At 46.1% G+C, this 26,066-nt stretch overlaps 1 protein-coding gene across 1 annotated transcript in view; it reads right to left on the bottom strand.

Moving 5' to 3' along the window:
- LOC129696441 (NIPA-like protein 2) overlaps positions 1 to 26,066 on the bottom strand; it is a 56,703-nt gene that overhangs the window by 18,379 nt on the left and 12,258 nt on the right. Inside the window, exons 2-3 of the mRNA XM_055634330.1 lie at positions 10,912 to 10,980; positions 3,754 to 3,925 (exon numbers count right to left, since the gene is read on the bottom strand). Of these exons, the coding sequence (XP_055490305.1) occupies positions 3,754 to 3,925; positions 10,912 to 10,980 (241 nt within the window). The remainder of the gene's footprint in view (positions 1 to 3,753; positions 3,926 to 10,911; positions 10,981 to 26,066) is intronic.

Genomic DNA, 26,066 nt, shown 5'->3' on the forward strand with positions numbered 1-26,066 from the left:
CTGTCTGTATGGAGTTTGTATATTCTCCCTGTGATCGTACCCGGTTTTCTCCGGGTACTCCGGTTTCCTCCCATACTTAAAAGGTTTGTAGGTTAATTGACTTCTGTCAAAAACATTTGTAAATTATCCCTAGTGTGTAAGACAGTACTATTGTACAGGGTAACCGCTGGCCAGCGTGGACTCGGTGGGACGAAGGACCTGTTTCCACTCTGTATCTTTAAATGATCTAAGATAAATAATGTAATTTAAATTAGGTAGCTAATGTAACCCCACTTTTTAAGAAAGGAGAAAGGGAGAAAACAGGGAATTATAGACCAGTTAGCCTCACTTCGGTAGTGGGTGAAGATGCTGGAGTCGATTATTAAAGATGTAATAGCAGTGCATTTGGAAAGCAGTGACAGGATCGGTCAAAGTTAGCGTGGATTTAATGATGGGAAGGTTGGGTGAGTGGGCAGATGCATGGCATATACAGTATAATGTGGATAAATGTGAGGTGGCAAGAACAGGAAGGCAGATTATTATCTGAATGGTGTCAGATTAGGAAAAGGGGAGGTGTAACGAGACCTGGAAGTCCTTGTACATCAGTCACTGAAAGTGAGCATGCAGGTACAACAAGCAGTGAAGAAAGCTAATGGCATATTGGCAAGAGGATTTGAGTTTAGGAGCAAGGAAGTCCTACTGCAGTTGTACAGGGCCCTGGTGAGACCACACCTGGAGCATTGTGTGCAGTTTTGGTTTCCTAATTGGAGGAAGGACATTCTTGTCATTGAGGGAGTGAAGCATAGGTTCACCAGGTTAAATCCCGGGTTGGCAGGACTGACATATGATGAAAGAATGGGTCGACTGGGCTTGTATTCACTGGAATACAGAAGGATGAGAGGTGATTATAGAAGCATATACATTTTTTAAAGGATTGGACAGGCTAGATGCAGGAAAAATGTTCCCGATGTTGGGAGAGCCCAGAACCAGGGGCCACAGTTTAAGATTAAGGGGTAGGCCATTTAGGACTGAGATGAGGAAAAACATTTTCACCCAGCATTGTGAATCTGTGGAATTCTCTGCCATAGAAGGCAGTGGAGGCCAATTCACTGGATGTTTTCAAGAGTGAGTTAGATTTAGCTCTTGGGACTAACGGCATATGGGGAAAAACCAGGAACGGGGTACTGAATTTGGATAATCAGCCATGATCATATTGAATGGCGGTGCTGGATCGAAGGGCCAAATGGCCTACTCCTGCACCTATTTTCTATGTAAACTAAACTCGCCAGATTCAATGAAGGTCTCATGGACTCCCCTGAAAGTTATGTACAACATCATGAGAGGAATAGATCGGGTAAAAGCACTGAGTCGTTTGACTCTAATGTAGACAAAAATGCTCGAGAACCTCAGCGGGTGAGGCAGCATCTATGGATATAGCAGGTGACGTTTCAGGTCGAGACCCTTCTTCAGACCAATCTTTAGACCAGAGTAGGAGAATCGAGAACCAAAGGATATAGGTTTAAGGTGAAGGGGAAATATTTAATAGGAACCTGAGGGGTAACTGTTTTTTTACACAAATGAGGGTGGGGGTATGGAACGAGTTGCCAGAGGAGGTAGTTGAGGCAGGGACTATCGCAACATTTAAGAAACATTATACATGGATAGGACAGGTTTCCGACTGCGCTTGTGCCTTCTTGCTAATGAGAACATTAATATCTATTTAGGAGCTGGCTGTACAGATCAGTAAATCTCATGAGCAATCCAGCACAGCAGTAATGATCTTTATGGCAGGTAACCATAGCAACAAGGGAGGTATTTGAAGTTTCACACTGTGATCATGTTGGGCAGTTTGATTACTATTTCTTAAAATCATCAACAAAATTATTACAAAACAAACCTGCAAAAAAATTCTTCTGATATTCTCAGCGACTGTACCTACAATCATCAGCGTGTTCACAGAAATATCCTTGTACCCGGCACCCTTGCCTATTTGGTGAGTTTCAATGAGGTTTACCCTCATCCTTCTGAACTTCAGCGAGTAGAGGCCCAGTGCCATCAAATTGCATAGTTGTAGATGTAGGTCAGTCCATCACACAGACCCACCAATGACTCCATCTACAACTCATGTTGCCTCGGAAAAGCAGCAACTTGACCTACCCCAGTCATTCCCTCTTCTCCCCGCTCCCGTCTGGCAGGAGGTACAGAAGCTTGAAAGCGCGCACCACTAGACTCAGGAACACCTTCTTCCCCTCTGTTATCAGGCTTCAGAACGATCCTTCAAAAGGCTAGGGTACTGTCTGATTCTCCTCTACCCCATTGTGGATATTAGACTTTGTCTCTGGAACTGCAAAAATGCTGAGACCTATATTCTGCACTCTGTATCTTCCCCTTTGCTCTACCTTTTGTACGAGTTTGAACTGATTATATTTATATATGGTATTTATATATGGTATATCACTTTTAGATAGCATGCAAAGCAAAGCTGTTCACTGTACCTCAGTACACGTGGCAATAATAATCCTAAACCTGCTTCATCAGATTACCTCCCTTCCATTGACTCCATTTACATTTCACGCTGCCTTGGCAAAGCTACCATCATAATCAAGGACGAGTCTCACCCCCAGACACTCCTGCTTCTCTCCTCTCCCATCAGGCAAGAGGTACAGAAGTGTAAAAACGCACACCCCCAGATTCAGGGACAGTTTCTTCCCAGCTATCATCAGGCAACTGAATCAATCTATCAACTAGAGAGCGGTCCTGAGCTACCATCTACCTCTTCGGAGACCCTCGCACTATCTTTAATTGGGCTTTTCTGGACTTTATCTTGCACTAAACGTTATTCCCTTTATCATGTATCATTTGTCTTTACACTGTGGACAGCTCGATTGTAATCATACATAGTCTTACCACTGACTGGATCGCACGCAACAAAAGCTTTTCATTATATACTCTGTGCACATGACAATAAACTAAACTAAACAAAACTTAATCAAAGGTCCGTTCTGATATCTCGGGTAGTTCGGCAAGGTTGCAAGTTTCTGGCATGTTTAAAAGACATGGGTATGCTGAATTATATTCATCTCTCAGTCTAGAGGTTATGTTCTTTTGCAAAGCTTACTGTGTGCAAATTGGATTTTGATTTTCCTGCATTAACAATAAAGAGTTACACTACACTGCTCCAAATCAATTTACATGGAACGTAGAACAGTATAGCACAGGAACAGACAATGTCTGTGCCAAACGTGATGCCAATATCAACTAATCTCATCTGTCTGCACATGATCTGCATCCCTCCATTCTCTGCAGGTCCATATGCCTATCTTAAAGTCCCTTAAATGCCACTATGGCAGGTGTGGACAAGTTGGGCCGAAGCGACAGATTCCACACTGTAAGACTCTATGACTCCATGGTGCCTAAAATTGAACACAACAGTCTAAAGGGCCTGTCCCACTTGGCGATTTTTTTCAGCGATTGCCGGCATCATTGACTGACATATCAGGTCACCGATAAAGTTGCGGCGTAACGTGGCGTGATGACGTATTGACGCGTGGTGTTTCCTCAAGTGTCGCAACATTTTTTTGTCGCCGCTGGATTTTGAAATGTTCAAAATCTTTCAGCGACTCTGATATATCAGTCAATGACGCCGGCAGTCACCGAAAACAATCGCCAAGTGGGACAGGCCCTTACATTCCTCAAATGAGTGCAACAGAGGGGTGGTGGTGGTTGCTAATCCATAGCAGCTTAGTAGTAATCCTTAGTAAATGTCATCCTTACCAATAACAGATACGCAACCCAATGGAGCGACCAAAGTTGCTGGGGCAAAGCCGTAAGCAGCAAAGTTCCCCAGCTCACCCAATCCCATCAGAAATATTCCACACCACCACAGCTTGCTCGTGTAGTAAGGCTTTAGGCTCTCTTGACATAATAACCGGATGTGTGTGTATTTCTGCAACAGAGGAAACAAAACGTGGGATTACTAGCGAGAAAACATATCGACACCCACCACAAACAAGACTGTCGGCAATTTTTTTCTTCTTTAGTTTAGTTTAGACTTCCCACCATCGACTCCATCTACACTTCACGCTGCCTCGGGAAAGCAGCCAACATAATCAAGGACCACTCACACCCCGGTCATCGCCGCTTCTCCTATTTCCCATTGGGCAGAAGTTACAAAGAGTTCCACTAGATTCAGGAACCATTTCTTCCCCGCAGTTACCAGACTTTTGATTCGTATGCTAAGAATGAATTTCCCACTCTTCCAATCTGTGGCCCTCGCAGTTTTTTTAATCTGCACTATCTCTGTAACGGTATAACTATATTCTGTACTATCATTACTTTCTTTTTAGAACTACCTGTTGCACTCATGCATAGTATGTTTTGCCAGGACAGCACACAAACAAAGATCTTCACTGTGTCTTGGTAAACCTGAAAACAATAAATCAAGCGACCAACCAATCTATTCACCCACCAAGCACGGTGGCGCAGCGGTAAAATTTATACTTCACAGCGCCAGGGAACCGGGTTCGATCCTGACTACGGGTGTTGCTCTCCTTGTGACCACGTGGGCTTTCTCCGGGTGCTCCGGCTTCCTCCCACATTCCAAAGACATGCAGGTTTGTAGGTTAATTGCTGCCTGTAAACTGTCTTTAGTGTGTAGAATAGTGTTAGTGTACGGGGCTATTGCTGGTCAACATGGACGTTGGGCTGTTCCTATGTTTGTATTTACAAACTATACATATATGCGTGTGCGTGGGTGTGTGCGTGTGTGTGTGTATGTGCCTGTCCACACGCTCGTGTATATGTGTGTGTATATACATATATATTTTTATTATCGTTTATTACATTGTTTACAGAGTACTATGCTTGCATATTCTGTTGTGCTGCTGCAAGTAAGAATTTCATGGTTCTGTTTGGGACATATGACAATAAAACACTCTTGACTCTTGACAGGGCTCGATATAATTGGAGCTAGGCATGGCTCCACATATACAACCCTCGCACAATCAAGGCCTCCCAACTGCTTGTTGAACCTGCCCGCAAGGAGGAGGTATCCCATAGCAACGCACTCATGACTCATAGGCACGATCATGCCTGCCGGGTGCACATTTAAATATGTGATCAAGGGAGGTGAATCACACTGGAGAGAAGGTATTTGGTAATGCTGAGAGAGTACAGGTAAACAGGTGGAGACAGATGAATATTATTCTGCCCTGCTTATTCACATCAACATAGAGAGCGGTAGCCACACCTATACAGGAGAACAAAGACCCATAGGTTCTGTCACGGTGCCTACTGATCTCTCTGCTGATCACTGTGGGTGACATAGACTATGTGGTCTTTTGTTCAAGTATTTTCACGGTATCATTTACCATCTATCTTATTGGAGACCCTCGGACTACCTTTAATCGGACTTTATCAGCCAACTGAACCATCCTCTCACCAGCTAAAGAGCCTTCCAGATCTCCCATCTACTTTATTGGAGACATTTGGACTATCTTTAACCAGACTTTACCTTGCACTAAACATTATTCCCTTTGTCCTGTATCAGTACACTGGGGACAGCTTGATTATAATCGTGTATAGTCTTCTTGCTGACTGCATAGCACAAAACAAAAAAGCTTTTCACCGTACCTTGGTACGGGTGACAAAAAGCTAAACTAAACTAATCTATTGTCTTGATGATAGACATAAAACGCTGGAGTAAGTCAGTGGGACAGGCAGCATCTGTGGAGAAATGGAATGGGTGACGATTCGGATCAAAGATGAAAGGCAGGAAAGGGGTACTAATTGTGGATGATCAGCCATGATCACATTGAATGGCGGTGCTGGCGTGAAGGGCCGAATGGCCTACTCCTGCACCTATTGTCTATTGGATCAAGACCTTTGGAGTGAGAGTCAGGGCAAAGGGAACTGGAGGTAGGAAGGGTACAAAGAGAATGTAAAGTGTGAAAACGATAGATCAAAGCAGACGATGATCAAGTGAATGTAGAATGGTGCATTGTAGACAGTGTACAAATATAGGATAAAGGGAATAACGTTTAGTGTGAACCAGTGAGCGGCAGATGACATGGACTCGATGGGCCAAAGGGTCTGTTTCCATGCTGTATCTCTAAAACTAAAACTATGCATAAATTAATCAACAAGGCACAAAGTGCTGGAGTAATTTAGCGGGTCAGGCAACATCTCTGCACACACTGAGTTACTCCAGCATTTTGAGTCTTGTTATGTTAACCAGCACCTGCAGTTCCTTGTTTCTACATAGACTATCCAAGCCTGCGTAAAGGAAAAGATTGTTCAAAAAACGAGGCGTGAATGCCACATTCTTCTCTGCATCCCACATGATTTGTGTAATACTGCTGATGTTAGAAGCATTTAGTTAATAATGTTTCGTGCAGGATAAAATCTAGCAAAGCCCAATGAAAGATCACTCCAGGGTCTCCAATAAGGTAGATAGTAGCTCAGGACTGCTCTCTAGTTGTTGATAGGATGGTTTAGAAACATAGAAACATAGAAATTAGGTGCAGGAGTAGGCCATTCGGCCCTTCGAGCCTGCACCGCCATTCAATATGATCATGGCTGATCATCCAACTCAGTATCCCGTACCTGCCTTCTCTCTATACCCTCTGATCCCCTTGGCCACAAGGGCCACATCTAACTCCCTCTTAAATGAACTGGCCTCAACTACCTTCTGTGGCAGAGAATTCCAGAGATTCACCACTCTCTGTGTGAAAAGTTCTCCTCATCTCGGTTTTAAAGGATTTCCCCCTTATCCTTAAGCTGTGACCCCTTGTCCTGGACTTCCCCCAACATCGGGAACAATCTTCCTGCATCTAGCCTGTCCAACTCCTTGCCTTTAGTTGCCTCATAACAGCTGGTATTTGCCTTGATTATGCCTGATTCCTAAACCCAGTTGGACTGGGACGTTCGGAGTTGTGATAAGTGAAGCCTCTGCTAGGAGAATAAAGAAGAAAGGACGTTCCAGTATTTCACATTCTGGGCTCCACTTCATCTGTGAGTCAGTAAGGTAACAGTCCAAATCACACCCCAGACCATGAATACAAAACAAACCAAGCCGGCACTGCAGTCGAGGGAGGGGTGTGGTGTTCGTACGTTCATAGGTTCATACGTTATAGGAGCAGAATGAGGCCATTCAGCCCATTAAGTCTACTCCGCCATTCAATCATTTCTGATCTATCTTTCCCTTCTCCTGCCTTCTCCCATATCCCCGAACACCCGTACTAACCAAGAATCTGTTAATCTCTGCCTTAAAAATATCCAATGACTTGGCCTCCACAGCCGTCTGTGGCAATGAATTCCCTCTGACTAAATAAATTCTCATCTACTTTCTAAAAGTACGTCCTTTTATTCTGAGGCTATGGTCTCTCGTCCAAGACTATTCCACTAGTGGAAACATCCTCTCCGCATCCATTCTATCCAGGCGTTGAATGAGATGTTAAAATTAGAAATTTGTCTGACCTGTCGGACAAGCATAAAAAGTGGCCTGTTGTGGGAGGTTACGACACTACTATTGTGCAAAATGGCTCAAATAGCCGTAAAGTGGCCTGGAATGGCACATAAAGCAGTTTGCTCAAGGGTAACATTCATGGCAAGCCTGGTTGGAACAAGAAGAGGAGAGACACACAAAAAGCTGGAGTAACTCAGCGGGCCAGGCAGCATCTCTGGAGAAAAGGTGACGTTTTGGTCCGAGACCTTTCTTCAGACTGAGAGTCAGGGGAAAGAGAGATATAGACAGTATTTAGGACAAATGAATGGAAGATATGTAGTAAGCAACGATAATCAAAGAAATGTGGAGCCCACAATGGTCCATTGTTGACTGTGTGATAAGACGTTATAAAGACAGTGGAACTCAACAGGTCAACAGTAAAACTAGCATGCGGACTAGGGTTGGGGAGGGACGGAGAGAGAGGGGATACAGGGGTCACTTGAAGGGTTTCCAGTTTTTTGTGTGTGTCTTCGGTTTAAACCAGCATCTGCAGGTCGGTCCCACACAAGAGGTGGAGAGGGTTCAGTGGGTCTTCATTGTCACGTAAGTACAGCACAGTGAAATTCTTTTGCACAACCCACAAATGCACAGTCGTCATGTTATGGCGCCGTTTACAAAGAGTTTGGGAGACATGTATCAGATGAGGGCACGTTAGGATTTGTAAATGCGATTGAGAATTCTAAAAGTCCGTTCCCTGGGGGCGTCTGCTTGCTGTGGGCGATCAATAGAAGGCAGTGTGAATGCAGAGCTTGGCTGGTTATGTAGGATGGGGAATGTTTCAAAGGTTACAATCCAATTTGACCTCCAAGTCAAGGACCAGTTGGTCAAGACTCAATCAAGCAGTAATAATTGGTTTCAATTTTATCAGCATCTGCAGTTCCTTCTGTCTTAATCATATCTTCAATCGCTTAAGGAACACTTTGAAACACTTCACTTTGGGCCGACACGAAGACGCAGCAGTAGAGTTACTGCCTTCCATCGCCAGAGACCTGGGGTTCGATCCTGTCTAACGGTGCTTGTTTGTACAGAGTTTGTATGTTCTCTTAGTGACCTGCATGGGTTTTCTCCGGGCGCTCCGGATTCCTCCCACACTCCAAAGACATACAGGTTTGTAGGCTAATTGGCTTGGTATATTTGTAAATTGTCCCCAGTGTATAGAATGGTATTAGTGTGTGGGGATTGCTGATCGGCGCGGACACAGTGGGCTGAAGGGCCTGTTTCCGCACTGTATCTCTTAACTAAACAAGACAATAAATGAAGGTACACAAAAAAGCTGGAGAAACTCAGCGGGTGCAGCAGCATCTATGGAGCGAAGGAAATAGGCAACGTTTCGGGCTGAAACCCTTCTTCAGACTGATCGGGGGCGGGGGTGGGCGGGGACAAGAAAGGAAAAAGGAGGAGGAGCCCGAAGGCTGGGGGATGGGAGGAGACAGCAGGGGGACAATAAATGATATTGTTTCATTAGTATATTAGGAAACAGTTTCATCCTCACTGTTATCAGATTACTGAATGGTCCTCCCATAAACTAGGGTGTAGTCCTGATCTTCCAACCTACTTCATTGCTGACCTTGCACTTATTTTCTGTAACTGTAACGGTATATCCTACACTCTGGGGTATTTTTCTCTTTGCACTACCTGTAGTAATTGTGTATGCCCTGATTGTACTCATGTGTAGTATATAGAACATAGAACAGTACAGTGCAGGAACAGACCCTTTGGCCCCCAATTTATGTGCCAAACATGATGCCAAGTTAAACTATTCCCCTCAGCCTGCATATGTTCCATGTCCCTCCTCTATATCCATGTGCCTATCTAAAAGCCTCTCAAACACCACAGTTGTATCCACCCCACCTCCACCCCTAACAGCACATTCCAGGCATTCACCACCCTCTGTGTAAATAAAACCTGCCCCACACATCTCCTTTAACCTTTAGCCCTCTCCCCTTATAGCTACGTCCCCTAGTCTTTGACATTCCTACTCAGGGGGGAAATGATTTGACTGTCTACCCTATCTATGCTCCTAATAATATATTATTATATATATATCAGGTCTCCCCTCAACCTACGGCATTCCAGAGAAAACAATCCAAGCTTGTCCATCCTCTCCTTGTAGCTAATACCCCTAAATCCCCCTAACCCCTTTGTATAATTTAACTGCATAGCTGATAGCACGTGAACAAATGCTTTTTGTTTAGAGATACAGCATGGAAACAGCCCTTCAACCCACCGAATCACCTGTTCACACAAGTTCTATGGTATCCCATTTTCCCACTGTATACAAACTAGGAAGAATTTACGTATTTTTGTTCCCATATTTATCCGGCCCACGGACTTCCGTCATCTCTGGTACCTCCCGGGCCGGAGGCCGTGGTGCCCAGGCAAGGATCCAAGGAGGCCTGCGCTGGAGGCCGCAATAGCGGAGCCGCAGAGCAGCGGCGAGCAGTGCCGAGTGCCGAGCAGCGGCGAGCAGCGGCGAGTTCTGGCTGTACCGCATCCTGCGCAAAAGCCACCGTCACGGCCGCGCACCTTCTGTGTCTGGGCTTCACTGTCAGGATCGGGGTTGTTAATAGGCCGGGGATGAGTTAGTGTGTGTATTTGAGCCACCGACTTCAGGACAGAGCCAAGGCAATGGTCCGTAGGTGCGCCATGTTCACGAGCACCCGTAACTAGCAAAGATCCTATTGCGGAGCAAGATAGACCACTCCTGCTTACTGCAATGGGCTGACGGGTAGTACGCAACGGAGCGGAACGTGGGCCTTTTTTTCATCCATTTCAGTAACCTGACCCGACTTTGGGTATCCCTCTCACAATGTAATCAACGTTGCAGGGGGACAGTTTGTGTTAATAAATTATAATTATAAATGAGGAGAAGATTTTTACCAATAACTTTTATTTTTACGAGGATGTTTCCGTAACCGGTCTTCCGTCTCCGCACTAGTATCTTTGCTCCGCTATGGGATCTTTGGTGCGGAGACGGAAGCCGGTTATGGAAATGGGGCTGAAAATTACCCATGAATATGCCCATGACTGTACTATGTCTTTTTCGTCGAGTGGTCTATCTTGCTTGCTATAGCATCTTTGGTAACTAGGGGCCAGTGCTCCGGGTAGCGTTCTCGAAGGGGTGGGATCTATGTGAACACGTGATCTGTTGCCTGCCAACCGGGGCGGGATGGGGGCGCGATCCATGTGTGCACGTGATAGATGTGGCCGCTATCCGCTCACAGACATGCGCCCTGGCCCCTATGCAGAACCCCTGGTCTACAGCAAGCAAGAATATCACTATACAACACAAAATGCTGGAGTAACTCAGCGGGACAGTCAGCACCTATGGAGAACATGAATAGGTGACATTTTGAATTGGGACCAGTCTGAAGAAAATTCAGGTAAATAAAGCAAAAACACTTCCAAGATACAGAATGTTACAGTACCTGAATATTTAGAGATATACTGATAAGGATATTTCCAGTTATCGCTAAGATTGTTCCCAGGAGGTTTGTCTAAAGAAAAGAAAATGAGACATTGGTAAGTACAAGTGGGTAATCAGGTAAACCAATCCTACATTGGGAACAGAATTAGGCCGTTCAGCCCATCGTGTCTACTCTGCCATTCAATCATGGCTGATCTATCTTTCCTTCTCAAACCCATTTTCCTGCCTTTTCCCTATAACTTTAGACGCCCTTCCTAATCAGAAACCTGTCAATCTCCGCTTTAAATATCCCTATTGACGGCCTCTACAGCCGCCTGTAGCAATGAATTCCACATGTTCACCACCCTCTGGCGAAAGAAATTCCTCCTCATCTCCTTTCTAAAGATATGTCCTTTCTACAAACAGTAGACACAAAGAAGTGTAGATGCTGGCTATTACATAAATACAAAGTGATGGAGTAACAGTGGGTCAGGCAGCATCTCTGGAGAACACAGAGGGGAGAAAGGCATGGATCCAACAGATAATGAAGTAACGTTGACTTGGTAAACTTGGTTTATACTCTCTAGAATTTAGGAGATTGAGAGGGGATCTTATAGAAACTTACAAAATTCGTAAGGGGTTGGACAGGCTAGATGCAGGAAGATTGTTCCCGATGTTGGGGAAGTCCAGGACAAGGGGTCGCAGCTTAAGGATAAGGGAGAAATCCTTTAAAACCGAGATGAGGAGAACTTTTTTCACACAGAGAGTGGTGAATCTCTGGAACTCTCTGCCACAGAGGGTAGTTGAGGCCAGTTCATTGGCTATATTTAAGAGGGAGTTAAAAAAAAAAATGAAATGAAATGAAATGATTCAATTTATTGTCATTGTCAGTGTACAGTACAGAGACAACGAAATGCATTTTTAGCATCTCCCTTGAAAGGGAGACACAGGGCGTCGCGGTGTGCCCGCGCCTGCCGCCGTAATTACATTCCATTACAGGCAAAGGTGGGTGAAGTGTCTTGCCCAAGGACACAACGACAGTATGCACTCCAAGCGGGATTTGAACCGGCCACCTTCCGGTCGCCAGCCGAACTCTTAGCCCATTGTGCTATCTGTCTATCCGCAGTTAGATGTTAGATGTGGCCCTTGTGGCCAAGGGGATCAGAGGGTATGGAGAGAAGGCAGGTACGGGATACTGAGTTGGATGATCAGCCATGATCATATTGAATGGCGGTGCAGGCTCGAAGGGCCGAATGGCCTACTCCTGCACCTAATTTCTATGTTTCTATGTTTCTATGTTTCTATGTTGAGGTCCATTGCAGGTCGGGGCAATCAAAGCCTGGAACAGCGGGAGAGGAATGTCTGTAGAAGGGTCACGACCCGAAACATCACCTATGCATGTTCTCTCTCAAAGCCTAACTCGCTGAGTTACTCCTGCACTTTGTGTTCTTTTGTAAACTAAATGTACAATAGGTGCCAACCAGGCAATCTGGTTCTTTAGACTTTAGCAATACAGCGTGTAAAGAGGCTCTTCGGCCCACCGTGTCCGTGCCGTCCATCGATCACCGCGTACACTAACGCTATCCTACACAATGGGGACAATTTACAATTTACAGAAGCTAATGAACCTACAAACCTGCACGTCTTAGGAATGTGGGAGGAAACCGGAGCACCCGGACAAAACCCACGCTGGTCACGGGGAGAACGTACAAACTCCGTACAGAGAGCGCCTGTAGTCAGGATCGAACCTGGGTCTCTGGCGCTGTAAGGCAGTAGCTCTACCGCTGCGCCACTGTGCTGCCTTTCTCACTGAGAAAGCACTTATATAAACGTTAAAAATCACATGAGCAAAGTTAGGGCTGCCACCTCACACTCCATGGACCCAAAGATCTCTCGGTAAGTTATTAGTTTGCTGTAATTCTCCTCAAGTGCAAAAGAATAACGGGGATGGGTTGGAACTGTCTGCGAGTGGCTCATGTACAAGTTAGGCTTTATTCCTACACATGAACATACAAACAGTACTATCACTACGTTTAAGAAACATTTGGACAGGTACATGGATAGGACAGGGTTAGAGGGATATGGTTCAAACACAGGCAGGTGGGACTAGTGTAAATGGGACATGTTGGTCGGCTTTGGTAAGTTGGGCCTGAGGGCCTCTTTCCATGCTGTGTGTCCTCTGTGCCACTCTATGACTCTCCATAGGAGTTTGTGAGAATGTTAGAGAGATATTTCAGGATGAAACAGGCCCTTCGGCCCACCTCTTGCACTAACCATGGGCAGCACAGTGGCACAGCTGATAAAGCCCAGAGACCAGTGTTCGATCCTAACCTCAGGTTCTGTCTGTGTAGAGTTTGCATGTTCTCCCTGTGACCTCGTGGGTTTCCGCCATGTGCTTTGGTTTCCTCCCACATCCCAAAGATGTGTGGGTTCGTAGATTAGTTGGCCCTCTGTAAAATTGCCCCCAGTGTGTTGGAAGTGTACGTGAAAGCGGGATAACATAGAACTAGTGTGAACAGGCGTGGACTCGGACCGAATAGGCTTGCTTCCGTGCTAATCTAAACTAACAATAAACCATGGACTGGTTTTCTTTTTTTTTTGTTGCACTAATGTCTTGTATTTGTCCACAGTATTTCTCATTGTAGAATTTTGTATAATTTATGTTTCTTTGTGTTGTTTGAGTATATTTGCCTGTGATGCTTCTGCAAGCAAGATTTGCATTGAAGAGGGAAGGAATAAAGGAGGACCGCTGTGAAGGGGGACAGCTGTGAAGGGGGATGGGGAGAACAAAGGAGGAACTGTCGTGGGGGGCGGGAGGAATTTGTGACTTTGTATGTGCCCTTTATGGGCGACCATTTGCCTACCGTAGGCCAGGTGTCTAAGCAAAGAAGTTCGCTGTGACTTGTCACATGTGACAATAAAGTATTCAATTCAATTCATTTCAACCTGCACCTCACCGAACTTATGTACATGTCAGTAGATGTGCTCTAACTCGAGTCCACACCAACTCATTTCAACTAATCCCACACTAATCCCACTTTCACTCTCTATTCACATCAATGGCACAGTGGCACTGTGTTAGAGTTTGATAAGGTCCCGCACGGGAGACTGGTGACTAAAATTAGAGCACATGGTATTGGGGGTAGGGTTTGACATGGGTAGACAGGAAGCAAAGAGTAGGAGTCAACTTTTCAGAATGGCAGGCAGTGGCGAGTGGATTGCCGAAAGGCTCAGTGTTGGGGCCGCAACTATTTATCATATAATTTAATGATTTGGAAGAGGGAATTAGGAGCAACACTAGAACGTTTGCAGATGACACAAAGCTGTGTGGCAGTGTGAACTGTGAAGAGGATGTTAAGAGGTTGCAGGGTGACCTAGACAGGTTGAGTGAGTGGGCAGATGCGTGGCAGATGCAGTATAATATAGATAAATGTGATGTTATCCACTTTGGAGGCAAAAACAAGGGGGCAGATTATTATCCTAATGGGGTTAGGTTAGGTAAGGGGGAGGTGCAGCGAGACCTGGGTGTCCTTGTACACCGGTCACTGAAAGTTGGCGTGCAGGTACAGCAGGCAGTGAAGAAAGCTAATGGAATGTTGGCCTTCATAACAAGAGGATTTCAGTATAGGAGTAAAGAGGTTCTTCTGCAGGTGTATAGGGCTCTGGTAAGACTACATCTGGAGTATTGTGTACAGTTTTGGTCTCCTAATTTGAGGAAGGACATCCTTGTGATTGAGGCAGTGCAGCGTAGGTTCACGAGATTGATCCCTGGGATGGCAGGACTATCATATGAGGAAAGATTGAAAAGACTAGGCTTGTATTCACTGGAGTTTAGAAGGATGAGGGGCAATCTTCTAGAAACATATAAAATTATAAAAGGATTGGACAAGCTAGATGCAGGAAAAATGTTCCCAATGTTGGGTGAGTCCAGAACCAGGGGCCACAGTCTTAGAATAAAGGGGAGGTCATTTAACACTGAGGTGAGAAAAAACTTTATCACCCAGAGAGTTGTGAATTTGTGGAATTCACTGCCACAGAGGGCAGTGGAGGCCAAATCACTGGATGGATTTAAGAGAGAGTTAGATAGAGCTCTAGGGGCTAGTGGAATCAAGGGATATGGGGAGAGGGCAGGCACGGGTTATTGATTGGGGACGATCAGCCATGATCACAATGAATGGCTCGAAGGGCCGAATAGCCTCCTCCTGCACCTATTTTCTATGTTCCTATGTTTCTAAGTTGCTTATTCACTCTGACAGTGGAGTTAGGCCCAGGACAGAAAGGTCAGAATGAGAATGGGAATGGGAGTTAAAGTGTTTGGCATAGGCCAAGGCAGACTGAGCGAATGCTGGAGTAACTCAGCAGGACAGGCAGCAACCCTGGATAGAAGGAATGGGTGATGTTTCAGGTCGAGACCCTTCTTCAGATTGAGAGTCAGGGGCGAGGGAGACATAGAGATAAGGAAAGGTAAGATGTGAAAACGGGACATCAAAGAAGATGGGGCTCAAGGAAAATGTAGAATAGATCACTGTTAGCTCGGAGAAGTTGACAATGAAGCAGAAAGAGATAGATTTTAATCAGGGGGACAGTCAGACTGGTTGGAGGGCTCGGAAGGGGGAGGGATGGAAAGAGAGGGAGAGCAAGGGTTATTTGAAGTTAGAGAAGTCAATAGAATCACCTTAGGAACTTAGGAGGCTTGTTTCTCACCATTGTGTTTGGTCTCCCTAGCTCGACTGTTTCTCCACTGCCTTACATGGTGAGGAATTCTACAGGGACTATTGCCTCAGCAAAGTACGACACTATTCAGGTGTACAAATGACTTGTACTAGAGCCTCTCACAGCCAGTTCCAACCCATCCCAAGCCTCAGGGCTTACAATATTTTCCCTACACCATCCATGCATATATATTGCATTCAGATCTTATAGAGGTATACAAATTCATCAGAGGATTGAGAGAAATAGATCGGTTAGACCAGGGGTGGGGAACCTTTTCATGTTGGAATGCCGCATTAAGTTAGCTGTTAGTCAGGTCTGAAGAAGGGTCTCGACCCGAAACGTCGCCTATTTCCTTCGCTCCATAGATGCTGCCTCACCTGCCGAGTTTCTCCAGCATTTTTGTCTACCTTCGATTTTCCAGCATCTGCAGTTCCTTCTTCAATGTACTTGTACTAGAGCCACTCACAGCCAGTTCCAAACCATCCCAAGCCTCAGGGCTCACAATATTTTCCCTACACTGCCACTCAGAGAGTGGTGGCTGTGTGGAATGATCTTCCAGTGGAAGTGGTGGAGGCAGGTTCGATTTTATCATTTAAAAATAAATTGGATAGGTATATGGACGGGAAAGGAATGGAGGGTTATAGTCTGAGTGCAGGTGGGTGGGACTAGGGGAAAGTAAGTGTTCGGCACGGACTTGAAGGGCCGAGATGGCCTGTTTTCCGTGCTGTCATTGGTATATGGTTATATGGTTAAATAAAAATAAAAGGATTTGTTCTACAAAATTTGGATTCATTCAAAAGGCCCGCACTTAAAGGCCTAGAAGGCCATAGGTTCCCCACCTCTAGGTTAGACGCACAGAGTCTCTTGCCCAGAGGAATCGATAACCAGAGGACATAGGTTTAAGATGAGGTGTTTTATTGTGGTAAGTAAAAATGGGCAGTACCTAAATAGTGAATGGTACGACCCTGGTGAGTGTTGTAGAACAGAAGGATCTAGTAGTGCAAGGGGTACATAGTTCCTTGAAAGTGGAGTCACAGGTAGATAGGGTGGTCAAAAAGGCTTTTGACACATTGGCCTTCATCAAGGTATTGAGTATAGAAGTTGGGAGGTCATGTTTTCAGTTATATAAGGCCTATGTGAGATGCATTTAGAGTATGCAGTTCTGGGCACCATGTTACAGTAAAGATGTTGTCAAGTTGTAACGGGTGCAGAGAGGATTTACGAGGGTGTTGCCAGGACTCGAGGGCCAGAACTATAAGGAGAGGTTGAGCAGGTTAGGACTCTATTCCTTGGAGCGCAGGAGCATGATGGGGTGATCTTATAAAGGTGTACAAAATCATGAGAGGAATAGATCAGGTAAACACACAGAGTCTCTTGCCTAGTGTAGGGAATTGAGAACCAGAGGACATAGTGTAAGATGAGGGGAGAAACATATAATAGAGGTAACTTTTTTACACAAAGGGTAGTGTATGGGACGAGCTTCCGGAGGAGGTAGTTAACTTTTTTACACAAAGGGTAGTGTATGGGACGAGCTTCCGGAGGAGGTAGTTGAGGCAGGGCCTACGCAACATACAAGAAACAGATACATCGATAGGACAGGTTTAGAGGGATATGGGTCAAAAGCTAGGCTGGTGGGACTAGTGTAGACGCGGCATGTTGGTCGGAATCTGAATGTTGGTCGGTGTGGGCAAGTTGGGCCGAAGGGCCTGTTTGACAATGACTGGATGCAGCGGTATTTTGATGTTTGCACTATCTGTTACTTGTGTGCGGTTTGATTGTGCTCGTGTATAGAATGATTTGACTGGATATCACTCAAACAAACGCTTTTCCCTGTATCTCGGCACAAGTGAGAATAATAAACCAATACCGATACGCGTTGGAGGTCCCACAGAACCTGCCTCTGTCCACAAACTGGTGATGGTCCACGCCAGTAACACAAGGAATGAACTGCTCCCCACACTGATGCTCATTGTTCATCAGACCACAACAGGTCTATTGTACAGACTCTAACCACACACTGGAGGCTGGGTGGTGGGGAGTGAAAGACCAGCTGTCCCAAACTGGCACAGGCCCCAGTCCCTCCCACTAAACTCCTCATCATCCCTGCCCATCCAATCATTCTATCATCTCAGGCAGAGTTACATAATTTGCTTCTTCAGACTGCTGCCCCTAGTTCAACTATGCCCTCACCAACTAGTGAGCGGCCCTGACCATTGTTACTTTTTATTGCATATCTTTCATTCATTTGTTCTATATCTCTTTACATCACTGTCTGCAGTATATCTCTCATTTCCCTTTCCCCGGACTCTCAGTCTGAAGAAGGGTCTCGACACGAAATGTCGCCTTTTTCTTTTCTCCAGAGATACTGCCTGACCCGCTGAGTTACTCCAATTTTTAGTGTCTACCATCTACCTCATTGGAGACCCTCGGACTATCTTTAATCGGACTTTACTGGACTTTATTTTGCACTAAACATTATTCCCTTTACCCTGTATCTATACACAATGGCCGGGCAGCTCGATCGTAATCATGCACAGTCTTTCCACTAATAGGGGGGGACTGCAGGTAGGTAAAGGCAAGAACAAATAGTTTTTCCGCTGACTGGATAGCACTCAACCTGACAATAAACTACAAGAGCAAAGATAGACACAAATTGCTGGAGTAACACACCAGGTCAGGCAGCATCTCTGGAGAAAAGGAACAGATGACGTTTCGGGTCGGAACCCTTCTTCAGACCGAAAGATATAGGGGGAGAGAATGGAAACAAGAAAAGGCCAGAATGAAACAGGGCCAGCAAAAGATAACCACAGGAAGGGTAGAGTGCATAATGAGCCAGCGTTGGCAAGGGGAAGATGTGCTAACGAGAGGGATACAAGGATGCTAACAGTGGAACTGGTAGGTTGACTAAGGTGGGGGATGGGGGAGAGAGAGGGGAGGGGAGGGAATGCAGGAACACAAAAACCTAGGCTGGCACGTCAGTGTAGTACTGAGTGAAGCCAGCGCTGGCAATGGTGCCACCTTACACTGTTAAGTTGTGGCCTTTTGTCCCTCTGTCTATCTCCCCCTCCCTCTCTCCCTATCCTCACACTCTCATCTTTATCTCCTCTAATTTCTCCTATTTCCGCACTCTCCGCTGCTTTCCCTCCCTCCTCTCTCTCTCTCTCTCCTCCCTCTATATCCTCTCTTTTTCTCCCCTCTCTGTCCCCTTCACCTCACTCTCTCTCCTTACGCTTCTCTCTCCTTATCTCACGTTCTCTCTCTCCTCAGTCTCTCCACTCTCTTTCCTCTATCCTCTCTCCTCACCCTCTCTCTCTCACCCCCCCCCCCCCCCCCCCCCCCTCCCTCCCCCCCCCCCTCTATCTCTCTCTCATTGTCTTTGGAAGTATTTGGAATACTGTGTGCAATTCTAGCCACCCCATTACAGGAAAGATGTGGAGGTTTTAGGGAAGGGTGCGGTGGTGGTTTACAAGGCTGAGACGTGCCCTGCATGTGGGGTGCAAGCAGGGTTGGCTGGGACGGAATACACAGAGCTGCTCTGCTGCTGCATGCTTGTGCAAAGCCCAATAATGAGCTGGAAGGACAGGCTGGACCACCTTGCTAACCCGCTGCTGCTCTGCCATTTCAGCGATGCTGACTTTACGAGAATGATCCCGGGGATGATGGGGTTAACGTACGATGAGCCTTTCGTGGCGCTGGGCCTCTACTTGCTGGAGTTGAGAAGGATGAGTTCTTCTATTGAAACTGGCCAAATTGGGAGAGGCCTGGATAGAGTCGATGTAGAGAGGATGATTCCACTAGTGGGAGAGTCCAGGACCAGAGGGCACAGCCTCAGAAAAACAGGACGTATCTTTAGGAAGGAGATGAGGAGGAATTCCTTTAGTCAGGTGATGGTAAATCTGTGGAATTCATCGCCAGGCCAAGTCAATGGGTATTTTTAAGGCAGTGATTGGCAGATACATACTATGTACAGGTGTCAGGGATTATGAGGAGAAGGCAGGAGAATGGGGTAGAGCGGGAAAGATAGATCAGCCATGATTGAATGGTGGAGTAGACATACGAGTTTGTAGGTTAATTGGCCTCTGTAAATTGCCCCTAGTGTGTAGGATATTGCTAGTATACGGGATGATCACTGGCTGGCCTGGACTAGCTGGGCCAAAGGGCCTGTTTCCATGCTGTATCGTTAACTACAACTTTTACCGCTGTACCATAGAGAGTATCCTGACCACCTGCTTCACAGTATGGTACAGCAGCTGCACTGCTGCGGACAGGAAGGCACTACAACGGGTGGTGAAAACCGCGCAGCACATCATCGGTGCCCCGCTCCCTGCCATGGATGCCCTCCACCGAAAGCGGTGTCTGAGTCGGGCTGGGAAGATCATCAAAGACCCCTCACACCCCAACCATGGACTGTTTGCCCTCCTCCCATCAGGGAGGCGGTACAGGAGCCTCAGGTCACGTACCAGCAGGATGAGGAAAAGCTTCTATAACAACACAATCACACTGCTGAACTCGGAGTCCCGACGATAGACTTCTCTGGTCCCTCCGTCCCCCTTTGTTTAATCATTCTGTATTTCCTGATTATTCTGTATCTTCTCTCTTCTCTCTTTCTATTTTTTTCTTGTTTTTTCTCTTTATGTACAACTACTACGGTCTGACGCAAAACTGCATTTCGTTGTACTGATACTTGTATTTGTGCGATGACATTAAAGTTGAATTGAATTGAATTGAATTGAATCTCCAGTCTAAAGTGTCTAAAGCAGCCAAGGCCAGGATTGAACACAGGATCTGGTGCAATGAGGCGGCAGCGCTATTGGTCGTGCCGCGCTGCTCTAGATGATCAGCAGAAGGAGACAGATAGGGAGATGGTCGACCAACTTGCGATCTCTGTGAGAGAGTTGGCACGCAGTGGACTGAACGGCCACATCTCTCCCAGATTCTATATATTCTGGATCAATGCCAGACAGAGGGGTGTGGAATGTGCAAGTAGGAATCAGATTGCGCTTTTGTTTTTAGTAAAGCTCTCTTCAGGTACACCTCTCTCCACGCTACACCAGGTTATGCACCTCCCTGCCACAGTTTACTTTAGTTTAGCATAAGAGATACCGCGCGGAAACAGGCCCTCGAGCCAACAGATTCCATGCCGACCTGCCATCCCTTTACACGAGCACTATCCTACACACACTAGGGACAATTTACAATTCCTACCGAAGCCAATTAACCTGCAAACCTGTGTGTCTTTAGATTGTGGGATGAAACCAGAGCACCCGGAGACAACGCACGCAGTTACAGGGAGAGTGTACGAACTCCGTACAGACAGCACCCGTAGTCAGGATCCAACCCAAGTCTCTGGCGCTGTAAGGCAATAACTCTACCGCTGCGCCACCGTGTCGCCCCAAAGTGTTCGAACTCACTTTCCCTTGCAGAAATTGTATCCATTTTCAAGCTAGAAAGTTACAAGTCTGCTTCCGTTTGTTCATGAATTAAAATATAACGCAGATTTTTGTTTAAACTTCACAGATGACATTTGTATCAGTAAGTGCTTTTTTTCTTATTATAATGAAAAATGACCCCTGCCCCAAACACCCCGTTTGCTGGCTCAAGGGCCTATTTCTGCTATGTACCTCTAAAGTCTAAAGTCTCTGACAGTGGATCTGAAGCCAACAAGGAAGTGAGATAACAACTCTCCCAGGGTTGGCTTAGATCCAAAAAAATACCTGCCTGGATGCCCAGGACAAAAAGTTCATTAAAATGAAAATGTTCTTTCCACAGCTCAATTTCTTGAGTCAGTTTAAGAATTGTAAATAGGAAATTCTCCTCCATCGACAGCATCCACCAGGCGCTGCCTCCAGAAGGTGGCATCTAACATCAATGATCCCCACCATTGGGCCATGGTTATCGTCGGGCAGGAGGTACCGAAGCCTGAAGTCCCACATCACCAGGTTCAGGAACACCTACTTCCTATAACCATCAGGTTTAGTTTACTTTAAAGATACAGCACAGAAACAGGCCTTTCAGCCCACCATGTCCACGCAGACCAGCGATCCCCGTTCATTACCGCTATCTTACACACTAGGAACAATTTACAATTTGTAACCGAAGCCAAAGTAAACAACAAAGTGTGTGGGAGGAATCTGGAACACCCGGAGAAAACCTACTCAGTCACGGGGAGAATGTACAAACTCCGTACCGACAGCACCCGTAGTCAGGATCGAACCCGGGTCTCTGGCGCTGTAAGGAAGCGACTCTACCACTGTGCCACCGTGCTGGCCTAGTTGTTGAAATGACCCACACAAGCCTAATGCTACATCGGCAACGCATCACTATGGACTACCTCTTGCACCACTATTGATTTGGTTTTTTTCCAAACGATGTTTTATGTTAGGATTGTACAAGATGTTGGTAAGGCCGCATTTGAAGTGTTGTGTTTGGTTTTAGTCACCCTGCTTCAGAAAGGGTGTTGTTCAGCTGGCAAGATTGCGGAGAAGGTGTATAAGGATGTTGTCAGGACTTCAGGGCCTGAGCTGTGGGTAGATGCTGGACAGTCTAGGACTTTATTCCTTGACAACAGGAGGATGAGGGGTGATCTTATAGAAGTGTACCAAATCATGATTGGACTAGACAGGGTCTTTTACCCAGAATAGGGGAATCAAGAACCAGAGGTCATATGTTTAAGGTGAGAGGGAAAAGATTTAATAGGAGCCTGAGGGGCAACTTTTTCACACAGAAGGTGGTGGGTATATTGAACGAGCTGCCAGGTTGTTGAGGCAGAAACTATAACAGAATTTAAAGGGAATTCGGATAGGTACGTGGATAGGAAATGTTTCGAGGGATGCAGACAGGTGGGACTAGTGTAGAGGGGCATCTTGTTTGACATGGGCAAGTTAGGCCGAAGGGGATGTTTCCGTGCCGTATGACTCTATGTTTTTTGCATTAATAGCTTATTTCATTTGTACAGTCTTCTTTCTGTTTGTATTTTATGAGTCATTTATGTATAGTTTATGTATAATTTGTATTTTTCTGTGTTGTCTGAGTCTATGTGCCTGTGTTGCTGGTGCTAGCAAGATTGTCATTGTGCCTGTACCTCACCATACTTGTGGGGTGGGAGATTGCAACCTTCACGTGGTCCGCCCTGTTTCGACAAATGCAATCAACCCGGCGTGCACAATCAAATAAGTTCAAATAGACCAAGTTGTCCTACAACTTTAGGCTGTGCACACCATACGCAAGAAGAACAAGACCATACTGGTGCAGATGACAATAAACTTGAAGGAGGCTGTTTCATTGCCAGGCTAGTGAGAGATGGGAGACCATCTACTGTATCTGTTGTTCAAGATGTGGACTCTTATACATCTGCGAGATCAAACACAGACTGGACGATCGTTTTGCTGAACACCTTCGCTCAGTCCGCCTGGACCTACCTGATATCTCGGTTGCTAAACACTTTAATTCTCCTTCCCATTCCCACACTGATCTTTCTGCCCTAGGCCTCCTCCATTGCCAGTGAGGCTAAACGCAAATTGGAGGAACAGCATCTCATATTTCGCTTGGGCAGCTTACAGCCAGGGGTATGAATATTAATTTCTCTAATTTCAAGTACCCCTTGCATTCCCCCTCTCTTTGTCCCTCCCCCACCCAAGTCATACCATATTTTCTTTATCACCTAGCAAACAATGGCCTGTTTCCTTTATCATTTTAATTTTTTGCATATCTTTCATTCATTTTTATATCTCTCTGCAGCATTGTTTTGTTTCCCTTTCCCATGTCACCTGTTCCTTCTCTCTGGTTCTGGACATTTGACAATAAAACACTCTTGACTCTTGACAACTTCAATTATATTTCAGTGTTTGAATATAAAAGGCTTTGCAAACTCTGCAATTAATGAAATGAGTGCAATCCACTTTATCTCCTCAACAGTGCAATGTTGGATATTAACATTGAACGCTCTGTGGCAGCTCTAAATACCATCACAGGCTGTAAGCCAAAATTAGAGGCTATCTCTAGCAATGATGCATCTCCAACGATACATGTCCACCGATACATGTCCACAGGGAAATTCATCCCTGTCCATCTCCCAGATGCTCTTTGTATTGGCAAGGAGTCTATAAGTCAATAAGGACAGCACAATGGTGCAGTGTAGAGTTGCTGCCTCACAGTGCCAGAGACATGGGTTCAATCCTGAACCTGGGTGCAGTCTGCATGGAGTTTGTACATTCTACCTGTGACCATTCATTTGCAAGTTGAATCGGTAGTAAGGAAGGAAAATGCAATGATAGCATTTATTTCGAGAGGACTAGAATATAATAAAAACAGGCTTGTAATGCTGAGGCTTTATAAGGCACTGGTTAGACTGCATTTGGAGCATTGTGAATATTTTTGACTCCTGTATCTGAGGAAGGATGTGCTGGTGTTGGAGAGGGTCCAGAGGAGGTTTACAAGAATGATCGCAGGAATGTTTGGGTTAACATATGATGAGCGTTTGAAGGCACTGGGCCTGTACTCGCTGGAGTTTAGAAGGGTCATAGTCATAGAGTCATAGAGTGATACAGTGGAAACAAGCCCTTCGGCCCAACATGTCCCAGCTACACTAATCCCATCTGCCCGTGTTTGGTCCATATCCCTCCAAATGGCCCTATCCATTTATCTGTTTGTTTCTTAAATATTGGGATAGTCCCTGCCTCAACTTCATTCTCTGGCAGTTTATTCCATTCACGCACCACCCTATGCGTGAAAAGGTTACCCCCTCAGATTCCTATTAAATCTTTTCCCTTTCACCTTGAACCTATGTCCTCGGGTCCTACTCTAAGCTTGGGACTCCGTGCCTCTACCTGATCTAATCCTCTCATGATTTTATACACTTCTAAAATCACCCCCCATCCTCCTGCGCTCCAAGGATTAGAGTCCCAACCTACTCAACCTCTCCTTATAGCTCAGACCTTCTAGTCCTGGCAATATCCTCGTAAATCTTCTCTGTACCCTTTCCAGCTTGACAACATCTTTTCTATTGCATGGTGCCCAGAATTGAACACAATACTCTAAATGCAGCCTCACCAACGTCTTATACAACTGCAACATGACCTCCCAATTTCGATACTCAATACTCTGCCTGATGAAGCCCAATGTGCCAAAAACTTTTTGACCACCCAAACTACCTGCGACTCCACCTTCAAGGAACCCAACTCCTAGATCCCTCTGCTCTACAACACTCCCCGAAGCCCGACCATTCACTGTTTAGGTCCTGCCAATGTTAGACTTCTCGAAATACAACACCTCATATTTCTCTGTATTAAATTTCATCAACCATTCTTCAGCCCATGTGGCCAATGGATCAATATCCTGCTGCAAATTTTCACAACCATCTTCACAATCTGCAAAACCACCAACTTTTGTACAATCTGCAAATTTGTTCATTTGCCGTGTATGTCAATGGTTTTTGGGAGAAGGCAGGAGTAGGCGGTAGGCAGCGCGATTCCCCGGTAGGCGGCGCGACTCTCGTCAGCAGCGGCCTCTGCAGCCCGTCCGCGTTTTTATTATTTTTTGTCTATGTTTCTATGTAGTTTTTGTTATTTTTTGTTGGGGTGTGTGTGTGGGGGGGGTGGGGGTGGGGTGGGAGGGAGGGGGTAACTTTTAAATCTCTCCCTGCACGGGAGACCCGACCTTTTCTTGTCGGGTCTCCGTTGTCGTTGGGGCTGCAATGAGGAGCGGCCTCCAACAGGAGAAGACCGGGGACTCTGGTGCCGACGACTCACCTCACCGTCGCGGAGCTGGCCGAGTCCAGAGCGGGTGGAGCGGTGGTGGAGCGCTGCTGCTGCTGCGGCCCGACCTCCGGAGATTCGGAGGCTGCAACTGCGGGTCTGGCGGACGGTGGCACCGGGAGCCCGCGGGTCCCTGGAGGGAGCCCGCTTTTCAGGGCTTCTCCCGCCCGAGTTGCGGGGTTGAAGAGCTCCTGGAGCGGGGCCTTACAGCACCGTCCCGCGCGGCTTGGAATGGCTGCGGGACTCTGCGAGCGCACACCGGGGGCTCTAACATCAAGATCCCGGTGTGCGACCTTGCACTACCCGGTGTGGCTTTAATGGCCGCGGGACAATCGCCATCGCCATCGCCAGCCGGGGGCTTTGACTTTGACATCGGGGGAGGGAGAGTGCAGTGGAGAGATACGTTTTTTTGGCCCTCCATCACAGCGATGTGATGGATGTTTATGTAAAATGTAAATTATGTTGTGTCTGGGGTCTATTTGTTTGTAATGTATGGCTGCAGAAACGGCATTTCGTTTGGACCTCAAGGGGTCCAAATGACAATTAAATTGACTCTTGACTCTTGAGAATGGGGTTGAGAGGAAAAGATAGATCAGCCATAATTGAATGGTGGAGTAGGCTTGATGGGTCGAATGGCCTAATTCTGCTCCTATAACTTATGAACATGAACTTATTCTGGATGCTCCAGTTTTCTCCCAAATTCCAAAACCAT

Source organism: Leucoraja erinacea, chromosome 4, assembly GCF_028641065.1.
Source record: "Leucoraja erinacea ecotype New England chromosome 4, Leri_hhj_1, whole genome shotgun sequence".
NCBI lineage: Eukaryota > Metazoa > Chordata > Chondrichthyes > Rajiformes > Rajidae > Leucoraja > Leucoraja erinaceus.